Source organism: Antechinus flavipes, chromosome 3 (genome assembly GCF_016432865.1).
Source record: "Antechinus flavipes isolate AdamAnt ecotype Samford, QLD, Australia chromosome 3, AdamAnt_v2, whole genome shotgun sequence".
NCBI classification, from domain to species: domain Eukaryota; kingdom Metazoa; phylum Chordata; class Mammalia; order Dasyuromorphia; family Dasyuridae; genus Antechinus; species Antechinus flavipes.
Window position 1 is genome coordinate 474,156,356 of NC_067400.1, and position 17,331 is coordinate 474,173,686.

At 34.6% G+C, this 17,331-nt stretch overlaps 1 protein-coding gene across 2 annotated transcripts in view; it reads left to right on the forward strand.

Annotated features, from left to right (window-relative positions):
- Positions 1–17,331, forward strand: part of PRDM10 (PR/SET domain 10) — a 99,793-nt gene that overhangs the window by 14,703 nt on the left and 67,759 nt on the right. For both annotated transcript variants that reach the window (XM_051986676.1, XM_051986677.1), the window contains exons 4-5: positions 13,770–13,986; positions 15,700–15,941. In XM_051986676.1, the coding sequence (XP_051842636.1) occupies positions 13,770–13,986; positions 15,700–15,941 (459 nt within the window). The remainder of the gene's footprint in view (positions 1–13,769; positions 13,987–15,699; positions 15,942–17,331) is intronic.

Consider the following 17,331-nt stretch of genomic DNA (forward strand, 5'->3'; position numbering starts at 1 on the left):
TATATATATGTGTGTGTGTGTGTGTATAATATAGAATGTAAATTTTTGAGGATGAGAACTTTTTCTTTGTATCCCCTGCACCTAACACAATGCCTGGCACATAGTAGGTACTTCATAAATGCTTATTAATTGATTTATCAAGTTTCAAATTATTACTGATGATCGGTTTTTATACCTGTGCCTTGAATTTGTATAGAATACATGATCTACATGTTTTTAAATTGGCGTTCTTCCAGTTCTATTTCATTTTAGTTGCTATCATTCAGTTTACTTTGAGGTATAGTTTTGTCTTGGTGTAGAGTCATATCCCCTCAGATGTGAAGGTTTTTTTTAGAATCTATGTTAATCCCCATCATTGAAACTATATTCTTGGGGCAGCTAGATGGCACAGTAGATAGAGCACTGGCCCTGAAGTCAGGAGGACTCTAGTTCACTGATCTCAGACACTTAACACTTCCTAGCTATATGATCTTAGGCAAGTCACTTAACCCTAGTAACCTCAACGAAAGGAAAAAAAAAAGAAACTTCATTCTTGACAAGTGATCATCTGACTTTTGCTTGAATGCCCCTCTCATTCAGAAAATCCATTGTTTTATTGGATAGGTCTAATTATTGGACGTCATTTCCTTATTTTGAAGCAAAAACAGTGTATCTGGACCTTCTACACATTAATCCTATTTCTTCTCTTTGGACCTATACAGAATAAACCTAATCTTTCTTCCACATAATAGTTCTTCAAAAATTTGAAGAAAGCTGTGTCCAGCACAGTTATCTAAGTGAGTGTTTTTGATTATGTTTTTTCTAAGTCTTATTTTTCCAAGCTAAACACCCACATATTCTTCAACTAGTCCTTCCTTATGTGATTTAGTTTTAAGTCTCCCCATATTCCTGGTCATTCTTCTTTTAACATTTTCTAGCTAACAGTGCTCCTCATTAAATAGAGTATCCAGGAGTCACCACAATTCTTTACTTGAAGTAATTTGATTGAAACAGAATAAACTGTTAACTTAGACTATATCTAAGTGAATTATCTGTCTGGCCTAAAACTCTCCTATAAAAATAACATGAGAGAAGAGGTCAAATTCCTTGCCTGAATTCAGATTTTGTGTTAACAACATTCCATTGATCTACCAATTTGATACAAAAGGAAGTGAAATTAGTTTGACATGAGTTGTTCTATTCAAACTCATACTGACTTCTGGTGGTCAAAAATTCTCTGCTTAATTTATAAAGTGTTTATTAAATGTCAGTTAAAAAGCTCTTCTACAACTTAATTGGGGAAGGATGATAAGATACTGATCTTTTGTTTTCAGAATCTATGTTCCTATTTTTGAAGATTGGTAAAGCATGTATTATCCCTTTCCTCTTCTCTACAACTCTACAATTCTCAGAGGTTCACATTTGCAAGTTCTTTCAGATCCTTGGATATTATTTGGTTGGGTCTAATAGCTTGGTAAACTCATTTAAAGCATTGCATTTGAGTAGATAACTTCTAGATCTTTATATCTAGCCTTAATCTTTGCCTTCAGTTCCTGCTTTGTATTTTTCCCTGTTTACTAGATTCCTTTCTCTGGATGATCCATGAATCTTTTATAGTGTTATCCTCTACCACAGTATTGGGGTCTACATAGCCTGCTGGAAGTCTTTTTCCTAGATTTCTTAACATTGTATGGATGTAATTAGTACAGCATGTGACCTATCCCATTGTCCAGCTATTGTTCTTGCTATATGAATATTTCTATTTTTTCCTGGTCATACAATTTCTGATGACATAGTATTAAAAAAGATGAGTTGTATACACTAAGTGCTGCAGCTTGATCACATCCACCTCGTCATTGTCTGTAGGTGGTTGTCAATTTTAATTCCTTTGAGACTGAGGATTCTATGACTCAAAGCCATGAAGCATCAGCTCAAGCTAAATATTTCTAAAAACCAAATTGTTACTTTTATAAATCTATCTTTTTTGTTGATGATTTCATCATTCATCTAGTCCTGATTTCAAATCTCAGAGACTGATTCTTTCCCCTTTCTTGATGCCAGTGTAAAATCTGTTAGCTAATTCCGTTTATTGTGCTTTCATAGTAATTTAATTCTTAACCTGTTTTCAGACCTTATGCCACAATTCTGTTGAATTGGTATTTCTTACTTTCTAGCCAAACTTATAATTAAATTTTTTCAAAGAAATATTCATCAAAATGTTTGTAAAATGTCTCTCATCTCTTTGTCAGTCAATAAACATTTATTAACCACCAATTGGGTCTAGGCACTGGTTTAAGCATGAAGAATACAAGAAAGGTACTAGACAACCCTTACTCTCAAGAAGCTCACTGTCTAATGAGAGAACCACATACAAACGGCAATACACAAATAAGACCCATAAAGGATAAACTGAAGGTCAACAGAAGGCATTAGAAAGAAGAGAAATTGAGAAAGGCTTCCAATAGAAGGTAGTATTTTAACTGGGACCTAAAAAAACCCAGGAAAACTAGGAGATTGAGGTGAGAAGGAAAAAAGTTCCAGATGAGAGACCTTTCAAAAATATTTTGGTGAAGGAGAGCATTATACACTCAATAAGAAAACTATATGAGGATATATTCTCTTGGAAGTAGATATCTTTGACAATGAAAAGATCCAATTCAGTTCCAATTGATCAATGATGGACAGAATCAGCTACACCCAGAGAAAGAACACTGGGATTTGAATGTGGACTACTTGCATTTTTATTTTTCTTCCCAGGTTATTTTTACTTTCTGAATCTGATTTTTCTTCTACAGTAAGAGAACTGTACAGATCTGCACACATATATTGTATTTAAGATATACTTTAACATGTTTAGCATGTATGAGACTGCCTGCCATCTAGGGGAAGGGGTGGGGTGGAGGGAGGGAAGGGAAAAGTTGGAACAGAAGTGAGTGCAAGGGACAATGTTGAAAAATTACCCATGGATATGTTCTGTCAAGCAATAATAAAAAAAGCTATAATATATATATAATATAATGTAAAAGCTTAACTAAAAAAATATTTTGGTGAACATTTATTTGAAAAAATGTAATTATAGGTTTAATAGCCACCAACAAAAATTCTGTTCAAACATTTGCTGAACACCATTTATGTGCAACTATAAACAATACAGATATTGTTGGTCTGATTACAGTGCAAATATGTTTGAGGAGCTCTGTTAGGTGTTGTTGAGACCAAGACAAAAAAAAAAAAAGCAAACCCTTCCTTCAGATGCTTACATTCTAAGGAGAGGGGTAGGTCAGGGAATATTCCAGGTGAGCAGCTACAGAATAATTTGAGGAGACAGAGTGCAGTAACAGCTGAAACAGGATCATGACACTGATATCAGTTAGATCAGTTAGAAAGCTGTTGGAATAGTCTAGGCAAGAAGTTATAAGGGCCTCAGTTGAGGTGTTAACTTTATGAGTGGAGAGAAAGAGATTCATAGGGAAATTATTGTGGAGTTAGAATTGATAATACTTGGAAATTGAGTATACATCAAGGTAAGGGAGAGGGAAGAGTAGACAGCTGAATTTGAAAACCTGGTCACTGAAAGGATGGTTGCCCTTGGTGAGAAATAGAAACATAGGGAAGAGGGAGTGGAATAGTCAGGTTATTTTTTTTCCAAGTAGTAATCAGAGGAACCAATTGAACAGAACTAGATCTTGGGGAATTGGGCTTTAACGCCTCTCTTTTCTAGAATATTATAATCCTAATGTTTCCGAGGAACATTAGTCTTCCTTTAATGTGGTGTATAACAATATGATTATGAAGAAAATTTAGAGAAAATGACGTGCTGATTATAATATTTAATTGTCTTCTTAGTTTATATAAAAGCTTAGCATCCTGTATGAATCCAGTTCTTGTTTGTTTTTTTGTTTTTTGCAGCAGTCATTTTTGAATGGTTTGCCAATGATGCTAGCTCTAAATATCTGTGTGGATAAGAGCTAGGATTGCTTTTTTCCCCTTGGTACATTTCATATAGATTGAAAGCATTAAAATAATTAATTTAGTCTTAAAATAATTAATTTAGTCTTTTTTTTTTTTATTTGCCAAATAGAGCCTTCAAAACTGATTAAAATTAATTTCTCTCAGGAACAATTTTTTAAAATAGCTTTTTATTTACAAGATATACGCATGGGTAATTTTTTTCAGCATTGACAATTGCCAAATCTTTTGTTCCAATTTTTCCCCTCCTTCCCTCTCCTCCCCCACCCCTAAGATGGCAGGTAGACCAATACATGTTAAATATGTTAAAGTATATGTTAAATACAATATATGTGTACATATCCATAGTTATTTTGATGTATAAGAAGAATCAGACTTTGAAATAATGTACAATTAACCTGTGAAGGAAATCAAAAATGCAAGTGGACAAAAACCGAGGGATTGGAAATGCTATGTATGGGAAATGCACACTCATTTCCCAGGATTTTTTTTGCTGGGTGTAGCTGGTTCTATACATTATTGAATTTATTGAATCAATTGAATTCATCTTATTGTTGAAGAGAGCCGTGTCCATCAGAATTGATCATCATATACTATTGTTGTTGAAGTATATAATGATCTCCTGGTCCTGCTCATTTCACTCATCATCAGTTCATGTAAGTCTGTCCAAGCCTTTTTGAAATCCTCCTACTGTTCATTTCTTATAGAACAATAATATTCCATAACATTCATATACCATAATTTATTCAGCCATTCTCTAATTGATGGGCATCCACTCAGTTTCCAGGTTTTGGCCACTACAAAAAGGGCTGCCACAAACATTTTTGCACATACAGGTCCCTTTCCCTTCTTTAAGATCTCTTTGGGATATAAGCCCAGGAGTAACACTGCATAGTTTAATAATTTTTGAGCATAGTTCCAAATCGCTTTCCAGAATGACTGGTTGTATTCACAAGTCCACCAACAATGCATCGGTGTCCCAGTTTTCTCACATCCCCTCCAACATTCAGCATTATTTTTTCCTGTCATCCCAGCCAATCTGACAGCTGTAGAGTAGTATCTCAGAGTTGTCTTAATTTGCATTTCTCTGATTAATAATGACTTGGAGCATCTTTTCATATGGCTAGAAATAATTTCAATTTCTTTATCTGATAATTGTCTCTTCATATCCTTTGACCATTTATCAACTGGAGAATGGCTCGATTTCTTATAAATTAGAGTTAATTCTCTATATATTTTGGAAATGAGGCCTTTATCAGAACCTTTGACTGTAAAAATGTTTTCCCAGTTTATTTTTTCCCTTCTAATCTTGTCTGCATTAGTTTTATTTGTGAAAAAAGTTTCAATTTGATATAATCAAAATTTTCTATTTTGTGATCAGTAATGATCTCTAGTTCTTCTTTGGTCAAAAATTCCTTCCTCTTCCACAGGCCTGAGAGGTAAACTATCCTATGTTCTTTTAATTTATTTATAATCTCATCCTTTATGCCTAGGTCATGAACCCATTTTGACCTTATCTTGGAGTATGGTGTTAAGTGTGGATCAATGTCTAGTTTCTGCCATACTAATTTCCAATTTTCCCAGCAGTTTTTGTCAAACAGTGAATTCTTATCCCAAAAGCTGAGGTCTTTGGGTTTGTCAAACACTAGATTATTATAGTTATTGATCATTTTGTCCTTTGAACCTAATCTATTCCACTGATCAACTAGTCTATTTCTTAGCCAATACCAAATGGTTTTGGTGACCGCTGCTTTATAATATAATTTTAGATCTGGTACAACTAGACCACTTTCATTTTTTTTTTTCATTAGTTCCCTTGAAAGTCTTGACCTTTTGTTCTTCCAGATGAATTTTGTTATTTTTTTCTAGATCATTAAAATAGTTTCTTGGGAGTCTGATTGGTATAGCACTAAATAAATAGATTAGTTTAGGTAGTATTTTCATCTTTATTATATTTGCTTGACCTATCCAAGAGCACTTAATCCTTTTCCATTTGTTTAGATTCTGACTTAATTTGTGTGGAAAGTTTTTTGTAGTTTTGTTCATATAGAGGAACAATCATTTTTAATCTTCTTTAGTTCCACATCCTAAAAGTACAAGACAGATTTTGGAGCTTTGTGCAATTACCGTATTCAAACTGGAAGCAACCTTTCATTCCAGCATTGATGCTGGAAGCATCATTAGTCCTGACTCCCTTACATGAAATGAATTACTTGGTACTTCCAAATTGTTTTATTTTATGAAAGTGTGTTTAAAGGAGATTCTGGAGATTAGAGAGATTTGAAGACTTAAAATCTGAATTCTACTTAAAGTCTAAATTCTCTATAGTGAATTAGTAATTGAAAAGATGTACTATAAATATAATTAAGGAAGAAAAAAGCTATCATTCACTTCTTTTCTTTGAAGCTTTGGAAACTTTCTTGTGATAAATATTTTGTTTTGTTGGGGAGTTGGGAATTAAGGTGTTTTTCTCTTTGTATTAGTTGGATTTGGGGGGAAGGGAGGTGGAAGATTTGAGACAATTGCCATTTTAATGGTTGAACTCAGTTTTTCTCTCAGTGAAATTCTTACTACAAAAAGAATGTTTTATGGCTTGGGACCTGAGTTAAGCATTTTTGCAACTATATTATACATCCCAGGTAGGATTTCTATGTTACAAATTTTAAAATTATATATTCTTTTTTTATTGTGAACTTAACAAACATCAACAAACATGTTTTTATAAACAGAAAAGAGGATTATCTGTGAAAATGTCAATCTTGTATAACTTTTTAAAAAGGTTATATTAAACTTAAAATCATAATTCCAATATTGTTTTGCTTGTTTGTATCTCCTTCTGAACTTGCTTTTGTTTTATTCTGTATATTTTAAAGTATTTCATTTATGACTTTTTTTGGGGGAGGCACATATGAACCATTATAAAATAAAAGTTTTCATTTTTAAGAAATAAAGTAGTTGAACAAAACAAATGTTCACATTGAACATGTCAGAAAATATTTCATTCTAGAGCCAAACTTCATAATCTCTCTATGATCCGTTGTTGTGTCATAAATTTTAAGTCTTTCAAAGTTGTTTTTTGTTTATATCATTGTTGTCATTATATATAAATCCACTTATTGCTACTATAACATATTAATTCATGCATATTTCCCAGGTTTGTGAACATCTTTTTTTAGGTAACTTCTTATGACACAATAATATTCCATTCATACAACATAATTTCTTCAACTATTCTCTTAACTGAGGTGTGTTTGCTTTTTTTCTTTGATTCAATGAAAAATGTTACTATAAATATTTTTGTTCCCTTGGATCCTTTATTTGTATTTTATTCTCTTTAGGCTAAATGTGTAGTAGCACTATCAAATGAGGCAAAGGCATGAATACAGATGGGTGACTTTTGGGGTATAATTCTAAATTGCTTTCCAGATTGGTCGAACCAGTTCATAGTTCCAGCAGCAGTGTATTAGTTTGTTTCTCTTCCCAAAGCTCTTTCAATAATTGTCATCTTTCTTTTTTGCTGTCTTTGTTATCTGTATTTTTACTAGGATATGGAAATGGCTTTATTTTCTTTTTTGTTTTTATTCCAAACTAATTTTTAATCCCCAAAGTTATATCCTAAATGAATTGGGGAACTATTTAAACTTCATTCCTTTAATGCACTAAGTCTCTTAATATTCATCGTCACATTTTTGCAGATGACCTAAATCCCTATCTCTTGTGTTGACTTTTCAGCTGAATTCTGGATCCAGAAACCTGCAGTAATTTCAGCCATCATCACTAATTCAATATTTTGAAAAATTAGGCTTCTTATCCATCAAACTCTCTTCTCTCTTTGCCTTGATAAATACTATATTTCAAAAAATAGTAGTTGACCTTTAAGTCAGATGACTTGGGGTTTAAGCCCCAGGTCTGCCGCTTTTTATTTTATGACCTTGGGCTAATTTCTCTTTCTGAGCCACTGTTTTCTCATCTTTTTTTTTTTTTTTTTTAAATAATATGCTTTTCTCCCAATTACATGCAAAAACAATATTTAAAATTTCTTTTCTTTTTTTTTTAAATTTCAAGTTCTAAATTCTTTCTTTTCCTCTTTCTACTCCCTCCTCATTGGAATGATACAGGTTATATATGTACAGTCATGCAAAATGTATTTCCATATTAGTCATGTTGTGAAAGAAGATACTGACCAAAAGAAAAAAAAAAAAACCAGGAAAAAGAAAGTCAAAAATAACTTTGATCTGCATTCAGACTCTATTAATTCTTTCTATAGTATTTTTCATTATGAGTCCTTTGGAATTCTTTGATTATTGTATTCTGAGAGTACACAGTTTATCATAATATAATATTGCTTTTACTATCTATTTTTCTGGTTCTGCTCACTTCAGAGCACTTCATTTTGCATCAGTTCATATAGGTTTTTCAGGTTTATCTGAAATCATGCTTGGGAAATTACTTTATTGTACAAAGCCTTCTTTATAATAGTATTTAATATGATGGAATTTTACCCATAAATACTGACACATAAGTTCAATTAGAAATTCTTGAGATGCTTATGGAGTTCTAAGAACTCCACAAATTTCTTTCTTTCTTTCTTTCTTTCTTTCTTTCTTTCTTTCTTTCTTTCTTTCTTTCTTTCTTTCTTTCTTTCTTTCTTTCTTTCTTTCTTTTCTTCCTTCCTTCCTTCCTTCCTTCCTTCCTTCCTTCCTTCCTTCCTTCCTTCCTTCCTTCTTTCCTTCCTTCCTTCCTTCCTTCTTTCTTTCTTTCTTTCTTTCTTTCTTTCTTTTCTTTCTTTTTTCTTTCTTTCTTTCTTTCTTTCTTTCTTTCTTTCTTTCTTTCTTTCTTTCTTTCTTTCTTTCTTTCTTTCTTTCTTTCTTTCTTTCTTTCTTTCCTTCCTTCCTTCCTTCCTTCCTTCCTTCCTTCCTTCCTTCCTTCCTTCCTTCCTTCCTTCTTTCTTTCAATAGAATCTACTTGGGTTTGGTTTGATTTGGTGCTAAGGAAAATTTGTACTCTAGTCATTGATGATTATAGTAAGTAGCACTAGTGGCGCAAATCTACTTAGTGTTTTATGTTATATAGTGCTTTATAGTTTTGCTTTTCTCACAATGGCCTGTTAGTTATGTAGAGTATTAATATACCCATTTGACAGAAGGGGAAACTGAAGTTTAGAATTTGGAACTTGACCAAAGCAACATGACTTGAGTAAATTTTGAGTCTTTGGGTAGCTATGTGGTACAATGCCAGTGCAGAGCACCAGGCTTGGAGTCAAGAAGATCTAAATTCAAATCCAGCACTATTTATTAGCAATTCCACTCTGTGCAAGTCACTTAATTCTGTTTGCTTCAGTTTCCTCATCTATAAAATTAGCTGGAGAAGGAATTGGCAAACCAGTCCACTATCGTTGCCAAGAAAAGTCCAAATAGGGTCACAAAGAGTTGGACAGCCCTGAAATGACTGAACAACCACAAAAGAAGTTAAACTGTAGATTTTGCAGTGGATAGAGTTTTGGATTTTGAGTCATGAAGACCTGAATTCAAATCCTTTCTCACATATTTATTAACCCTGTAATCCAGGCTTAGTCATAGCTTCTTTCAGCACCAGTTTTCTTATTTGTAAAAGGGAATAATATAGCATCTCTCTCAGGGTTGTTGTGAGACCAAATAAGTAAAGTGATTTGCAAATCTCAAAGCATGGTAAAAAGGCTAGCTGCTATTATTAATTATTATTATAATCTTTTAATTCCACTGAATTGCATTTTTTTCTATAAAACAGTATCAGGAACTATCAGGTCAGCATCTTCATTGTCATACACTATCAGTCTGTCCTGCTTTGGAAGGGCGTCTTTCTCTCTCTCTCTCTCTCTCTCTCTCTCTCTCTCTCTCTCTCTTCTTTCTTTTCTTTCCTATGGCAATTGGGGTTAAATAACTTGCCCAGGGTCACACAGCTAGAAAGTGTTAAGTGTCTGAGACCAGATTTGAACTGGGCTCCTCCTGACTTCAGGGCTGGTGTTCTTAACTACTATGTCACCTAGTTGCCCTAGAGAGTCAAGTTTTTTTCTTGACTGAACTTGATAAATTAGAGAGAGAAACCTGAAGACATAGTTTTACAAAGCTAGGTAAGGGATTTGTTCTTTTAAGTTATGGCAGGTCTCTGTTTTTGATTTTTTTTTTCTCCCTTAGTGATAGAAAAATAGTTTTGAAATCTTGTTTCATTATATGCATTTCCTAATCCTTAGGGAAGACATCTGTATCCTCCAGATAGAGGTAGGAACACAGTCTCTCCTTTGTACTTTGAGATAGGCAAGTCCAACTCCCTATAGACACTGAAAAGAGAATGTATTGCCTTGATAATTGGCCTCTGTAGGACTCATGAAGTGTTTTGTTTGCATTTGCTGTCATCCAATATAGTTTGGCATTACATCTTTCAGAGAAACTAGGTCTTCACATACTTTATGTAGTTTCAAAAGATAATTGTAGAAAATGGGCATTAAAAGAAATTAAAAACCCCTAATATTCCATAAGTTGTAGCAGCAGAAATTATTTTGGCCATGTTTGCATGCTAAAAGACAGAAAAAAGACTATTTTCTAGCAGGTTTTCTAGCAGGTTTATGTATTACATTGTTAATGCTTGCCTATCATAGTCTGAACAGGGGCTGTCTCCATAAACATAACACATAGGCTTGTTGTTCTAATCTTTAGGGAATCTATATAATTTAATTCACTAGTTTATTGGGCTCCCCTAGCTAGATATGAAATAGATCTGTTATACCTAGAAATGATTCACCTTTTCGTGGTTTCCTCATCAACAGCTTGCATACTCCTAGCCCTGCTTTGGCAGCAGTCTTTCAAGATGATGCAGACTAATTCAGACTTTTCCTTAGCCATAGTCTTTACAGAAATCTCCAGTGTATTTACAGTAGCTGCATGTTAGCACCTATTTTTGTATCAGTTTTCTCAGAAGCTACCAGTAGCCAGCAACAACCCTATCTAACCAGTGTCTTTTCAGGATCTTCTTCTGGGAATAAAATATTGGCTGTTAGAGTTTCAAAATAATGAGTAAAATTAACACACAATTGCTTTATACAGTCTTTCCCAATTGGGCCTTGCAACAAGATGAAGAATTGATGAGTATATAGGTATATATTCACTTCCACTTTATGGTATCCTTCGTGATTAATTTAAGCACATATTGAACAATCCATTCTGAGTGGTTCAGAATCCTGAGTGGGTTAACTGAGCCCTCAACAAGTAAATGCATTGGGAAACTGTGGCTATAAGACACTAAAATTCTAATGAGGAGAATCATAGTAAATGACATTTATATATAGGGCTTTAAAGTTTGCAAAGTGCTCTACAGACATCATCTCATTTTATTCTCACTGTACTCCTGAACAGTATGTACTTAGGCATTTTTGTTGTTCCTATTTTACAGTTGAGAAAACTAAGACACAGAGGTCAAAGAGAGGTGTGACCCCCCCACCCACACCCCGGGACATACATGTAGCAAGTGTCAGAGTTGAGATTGAGTCTCAGTCATTCTTGACTCCTCATATAAGTCGCTTTTTTAAGTATTGCCATTGCCATTGCCATAAATTCTTTCTGACTTTTTCTCATTGAGCTCTTAACATCAGCAAGCATTTTCTTTCTTTCTTTCTTTTTTTTTTTTCAATAATAGCTTTTTATTTTCAAAATACATGCAAAGAGAGTTTTCAACATTTACCCTTGCAAAACCCTGTGTTTCAAATTTTTTGTCCCTTCCTTCCCCCCACCTCATCCCCTAGACAGTGAATAATCCAATATTTTCAACAAGTTTTTAATCAATACACATTTATTTAGCATTTGCCATGTGCCAGACATGCTATAAAGTGCTGGAGATACAAAAAAAAGATAAAGGATACTTGCTGGCCTCCCCAAGCTTTCAGTCTCTTTTCAGTAATGCTAAGAGCAGGTCAGTCCCTTGGGATCGCTGCCCCCTCCGAGATGCTCGAGACAGGCAATACAATCCAGTTGTGGGGTTCAGTGGACTGTTCAGTTGTTTCATTCTTGCCTGGCCCTTCTTGACTGCATTTGGGGTTTTCTTGGCAGAGCTACTGGAGGGGTTCGCCATTTCCTTCTGTAGCTCATTTTAGAGAGGAGGAAAAGGAGATAAACAGGGCGAAGTGTTGCCCAGACTCCTCACATAACTAGTGAATGTCTGAGGCCAGACCCAGAAAGATGAGTCTTCCTGAGTCAAGGCCCAGTCCAGTTCTCTAGCTACTGTATCATTTAGCTGCCCCAGCAGCAATTAAGTCAGACCTTAATAGATGGGTAAGGTTTAAGGAGATGGAAGGAAGAAAAAAGAGGGTTTTCCGAGGAAATGAGGGGGAAAATGCAAGAAGGCTTTGTACGTCTCAGAACAGTAAGTCACTTAATCTCTAAGGGCTGCAGGTGACCAAGAGGTGAAGTTTCAGAAGGATTGGACATATGATAGAAGAGGGCATTCCTTCAGTTAGTTGCTTGCACCATTGAGATCATAGGTCTGGACCAAAAGAAAAAGAAATGAAGGAATGTTCAGAAACATGGTCTAGAAGAACTCACCCCAGCTCCAGAGCCAAAGGATCTCTGCCTGTCCCAGTCCCCTCCTGTGTGACCTTGGGCAAGCCAAGAGCTCCTTTGGGTCTTTTTCTTCAACTGCAAGTGAGTGGTTGGTTTAGAGAGTAGTTTCTAAGATCACTTTCAACTAGAAACAGCCTGTAATTTAAGTGGAAGTGATCATGATATGCTCACTTTGAGGTATAAGAATTTGTTAATTCTCTCCTGGCACAGTGGATAGAATCAGGAAGACCTGACTTTAAATCGGATACTTACCTAACTACTGGACTTCTGGACAAGTCACTTAAGTGTTGTCTTCCTCAGTTTCCTTATCTGTTTAGTGGGAATAACCATAATACCTACTTCACAATGTTATTGTGAGGATAAAATGAGACAAATGTTTCTGAAGTGCTCTGTGAACCTTCAGGTGTTATATAAATGCTGTCTTTGTGAGGGTGGTTATTGTTAAGTGCCAGACACTGTTCAAAGACAAAAGGGCCCATGCTCTCAAGAGAGCTTACATTCTTTTGGGAAATATGATGCACTTACATATTTGTATTCTTTGTGCACTGAGAACAAGGGCCAGATTGGTCTGACTACAGTGTAAGGTGCTTGTTATAGAATAGTAGAGATAAAACTGAATAGAAGAGTTTAGGGCAATATATAGAAATCTTTAATACCTATTCAGAAATTAAAATGCTATTTTGTTTTAGGTAATGTTTGTTTCCTGCTAGTGTATCTATACAGATAAAATATACACACCTTGGAGATAAATGCTAGTCCTAAACTGTGTCCTATCTACCAGTTATTTTGACATTTTTCCTTTTGTAATTGAACTCTCAAATCATTTACATTTTATTTTATTAATTTATTTTTGCTGAGGCAATTGGGGTTAAGTGACTTGCCTAGGGTCACGTGACTAGGAAGTATTAAGTGTCTAAGGTCAGATTTGAACTCAGGTTCTCCTAACTTCAGAACTGTTGCTCTGTCCACTGCACCACTGAGCTGACCCTAATCATTTACATTTTAAAAGAAAGATCTAAATGACTTATTTTGTCTTAGCAGTCAGGAATTTAGAGACTTTATTTTATTAGAGGAATGTTTTGAGGTCATATACCCTGTGGACAAGAAAAAAGTAGTTTTTGTTGGATATTGAAATAAATTGGGCTAAAGGATAAACACCATGAAAGTCTTATATTATGTGTAATTGTTAGCCATATATATGAGCCCTCTCATTTTTCCTTACACTTTCTTTAGGCCTCATTGCCCGTCCATAATCAGGTGTTACCTCCTATGGAGGGTGTGGATGGCTCAGATCCTTTAGCACCTCTGCAGAACCCCATGGGTAGCTTGGAGGCAAAAGAAGAAGAAGAAGATGATGAGGAAGAGGATGATGAGGAGGAAGATGGTGAAGATACAGATATGGATGATTGGGAGCCAGATCCACCTCGGCCCTTTGACCCTCATGATTTATGTAAGTAAAAGAACTCTAGTTCTTCAAGAGAATGCTTTCTTGCTTTAATGTTTTAGAAGCCTCAGGGACATTTTTATTTCCCCACACTTGCTTTGCTGCTTTTATCCTGTTCTACTTTATTGCTACTCAGCAGGCTACTCCAGAGTACAAGATCATTACATTTTTCTGTTTACAGATGTTTATCGTATCTTTATACCATTGATTCTATGCTTCTGTTCTTGTTTTGGAATCAGGAATGTTCAGGACTTTGAAATGGCACCATATTATTCATTGACTATGGCAAGGAACTTTCCTTTGGTGCCTATTTTGCAGATGAGAAATGTCGATCTTCCCTGTCCCAAAATATTTGCCCTTCAGAAACTTCATTGCTTTTATCTGAATCTAAAGGTTTTCAAAACAGTCCCTTTATAGCCATTTTAAAGGTGATAGAAACATTGCTTTATTTTAAGATAAACATATATATATATATGTATGTATATTTCATTATTTGAGGTAATAGAAATAGAGAATATCTTCTTCTAAGTTATTCAGACAACTATTTAAAACTGTTGAGTAAAATGAGATTAAATTACTTAGTTCTCTTGGTTAGAACATTGGCTCTAGAGGCCAGTGATATTCCCTATATATTCTAATAGTTGTTTATTCTGTTTTACGGCCAAAAACTATATGTAACTCTGGCCAGTTTTATCTCATACATGTATGCCATTGGTCAAGAAGGAAGAACCAGGGAAATAATTTGAATAAATCAATGCAAAACTGTCATTATTGGAAAAACATTTTAAAGCACATATACTAATGACACTGCTAATCTACTATATCATCTTAAAAATTGTTTTATTGATGCCTTTTGTCTTTACATCACAGTCATTTGCCACCTCCCCCCTCCTGATCGAACCTTCCCTTATGACAAAGAAAAACCAATTAAACAAAAGAATCTGATATGGAAACCTTCTCTGACATTGTATACATATTCTGTCCTAGTAGTCTCCCACCTCTCTGCTGTGAGGGAGGAGGTATGTTGTATTATCTCTTTTCAAGAACCTTCATTTCATTGGTTTTTCCATTCCTCTGAGTTTTAGTTCATTATGTATCCATTGTCATCATCATATACTAAATATACTACAGTATAGTAGTAGTTCCTTATATGTTGCCTATTATCATTAGATGGTATTCACTGAATTCTCATATTGTTCAGTGCCTTTTCTGTTTGAGTTGTTCATGTCACAGACAATGGCGCTTCTCCTTCAGCTTCCCTTGAGGAAATTGAATAAATAATGTCATTAGTTTGTGTGACCCAAATGAATCCCTCTTTTTGTTCTCCAGATAGAGTTTGAATTGATTTGTGTTTTTAGTGATCTCCAGCATAATTGCTGTGTAGCCCAGAGATGTGACAGCAATGTGAAATTTATATATTATTTGGCTTTCATTTTATTTTATGTAGGCATAAAAAATCCTGCTTGATTCTAAAGAAAAAGTCATTTTAGTTATTTATTTTTGCTATAACAGTTGTCTAATCTGCTACAAGCACTAAAAAGTGAAGTTGGGCAAGCTGATTAACTTTTAAAATCTTGGTACCATGGACTGAATTTGGGAAGTCTTTAGGCTAGAATTTTTTTCTCTCAGGGGGCTAGTGAGCTCTTTTGTCTAGTGATGTTTCCATTGCATGTGCTTAGGAATTTTTACCTGTTCCTCAAGTTCTTCTGTCTTTTTCAGGGTGTGAAGAGTGCAATAATGCACATTCTTCAGTATGTCCAAAGCATGGGCCCTTACATCCTATCCCCAATCGTCCAGTCCTTACCAGAGCAAGAGCCAGTCTGCCTCTGGTACTCTACATAGACCGATTCCTAGGAGGAGTGTTTTCCAAAAGGCGCATTCCCAAACGTACCCAGTTTGGCCCTGTGGAGGGGCCTCTTGTCACACAATCAGAACTGAAAGACTGTTATATTCATCTAAAGGTAGCATGCTTTGTTAATGTATTTCCTTCCTGCTTCTAGGTTAAAGCTCTTTGAAAGAGCTACTAATTGTTCTATTGTCTTATTCATATAGTAGTGGTTTTCCAGAATTTTTGCCTGTCTCTAATGATTTTATGTTTAAATGGAAATATTTTTCCTTCTCAGAAAGAATATTTAGGTTTTATTATTATCTCTGAATACTGAGAGAAATATAATTTACAAAATATTATGGTGATGTGATCCTTAAAATAATTTTTTGTTTCTATTTCCATGATCTTTAGCAGAATATAAGTTATGGAGTGGTATTTAAATGTTTAGACATAGCCTTTTCTGCACAAAGTGGTTGGGAAGAACATTTCTCAATGTGTTGAGATGCAGACTGCATGTTGTTTTGAGGGTTTTCCAAGTACCTACTTTAGGAGTTTTATTTTACAGATCTAGATTCTTCTAGTTTTCACAGTTGTTGACAATTTTGATGTCTGTACAGGGTTTTTTTTGTGTGTGTGTGTGTGTGTGTGTGTGTATAAAACAAAAGTTATATAACAGACTTGTTATTCCATTGATAGGGGAACTCCTGTTGTGGAATCTCCTTCCACCAATGAGCAATTTGAATGTAATTTAGTCTTAGAGAGTTACTTGGGTACATGCAGAAGTTATGTGATTTATCCATGATTCCATCATGTGTGGAATATATAAACATCAGATAGAATTGGATCCCTTTATTTGCTAAGGAAGTACATTTTAATCTGGTCTCTTCTTTGATTTTTGTCTGTTATAGTTGTAGCAGCCAGCATTTATAAAACATTTTCAGGTCTGCAAAACACTTTACATGTTATTTAATCTATTGGATTATTACTTAAAAATTTTACCTCTTAGTTACAGGTTTTTTGTGGCTCCACTGTGAGTGGGTAAGAATTAAGAATATAATATTTAAGAAATCAGATGCTAGTCAGAGATCTAGACAGTGAGGAAAAATAACTCTGAATCACTTATATCATGAAACCCATGTACTTTCAGGGTATGAAGAGTGCAATAATGCACATTGAACTTTACTGTCATAGTATAGAGGATATGTTTATTTTGGCAAGGTTTATTATTCCAAGGTAAAGACTTAAAAAAAATAATCTGACTAAAAATGGTCCAAAAGGAACTTAAAAGTAAACACTAGTTGATAGGTTGGGGATAGGGAGCAAGCAGCTCTTTCAGTTTTGACAACAATCTGATTAAGCCCTACAATGGAGAGTAAAGTCTCAGGTTATAGCTAGATAATTTGTGGTGATAGCAAGGCAAATGGTACAAGCAGCATGCTGAGCTACCTTTATCAAAGATGTACATTCAGTATGTTATTGGATTGATGCATATTGTTTTGAAAGTTTCTGGTGACTTTTTCCTC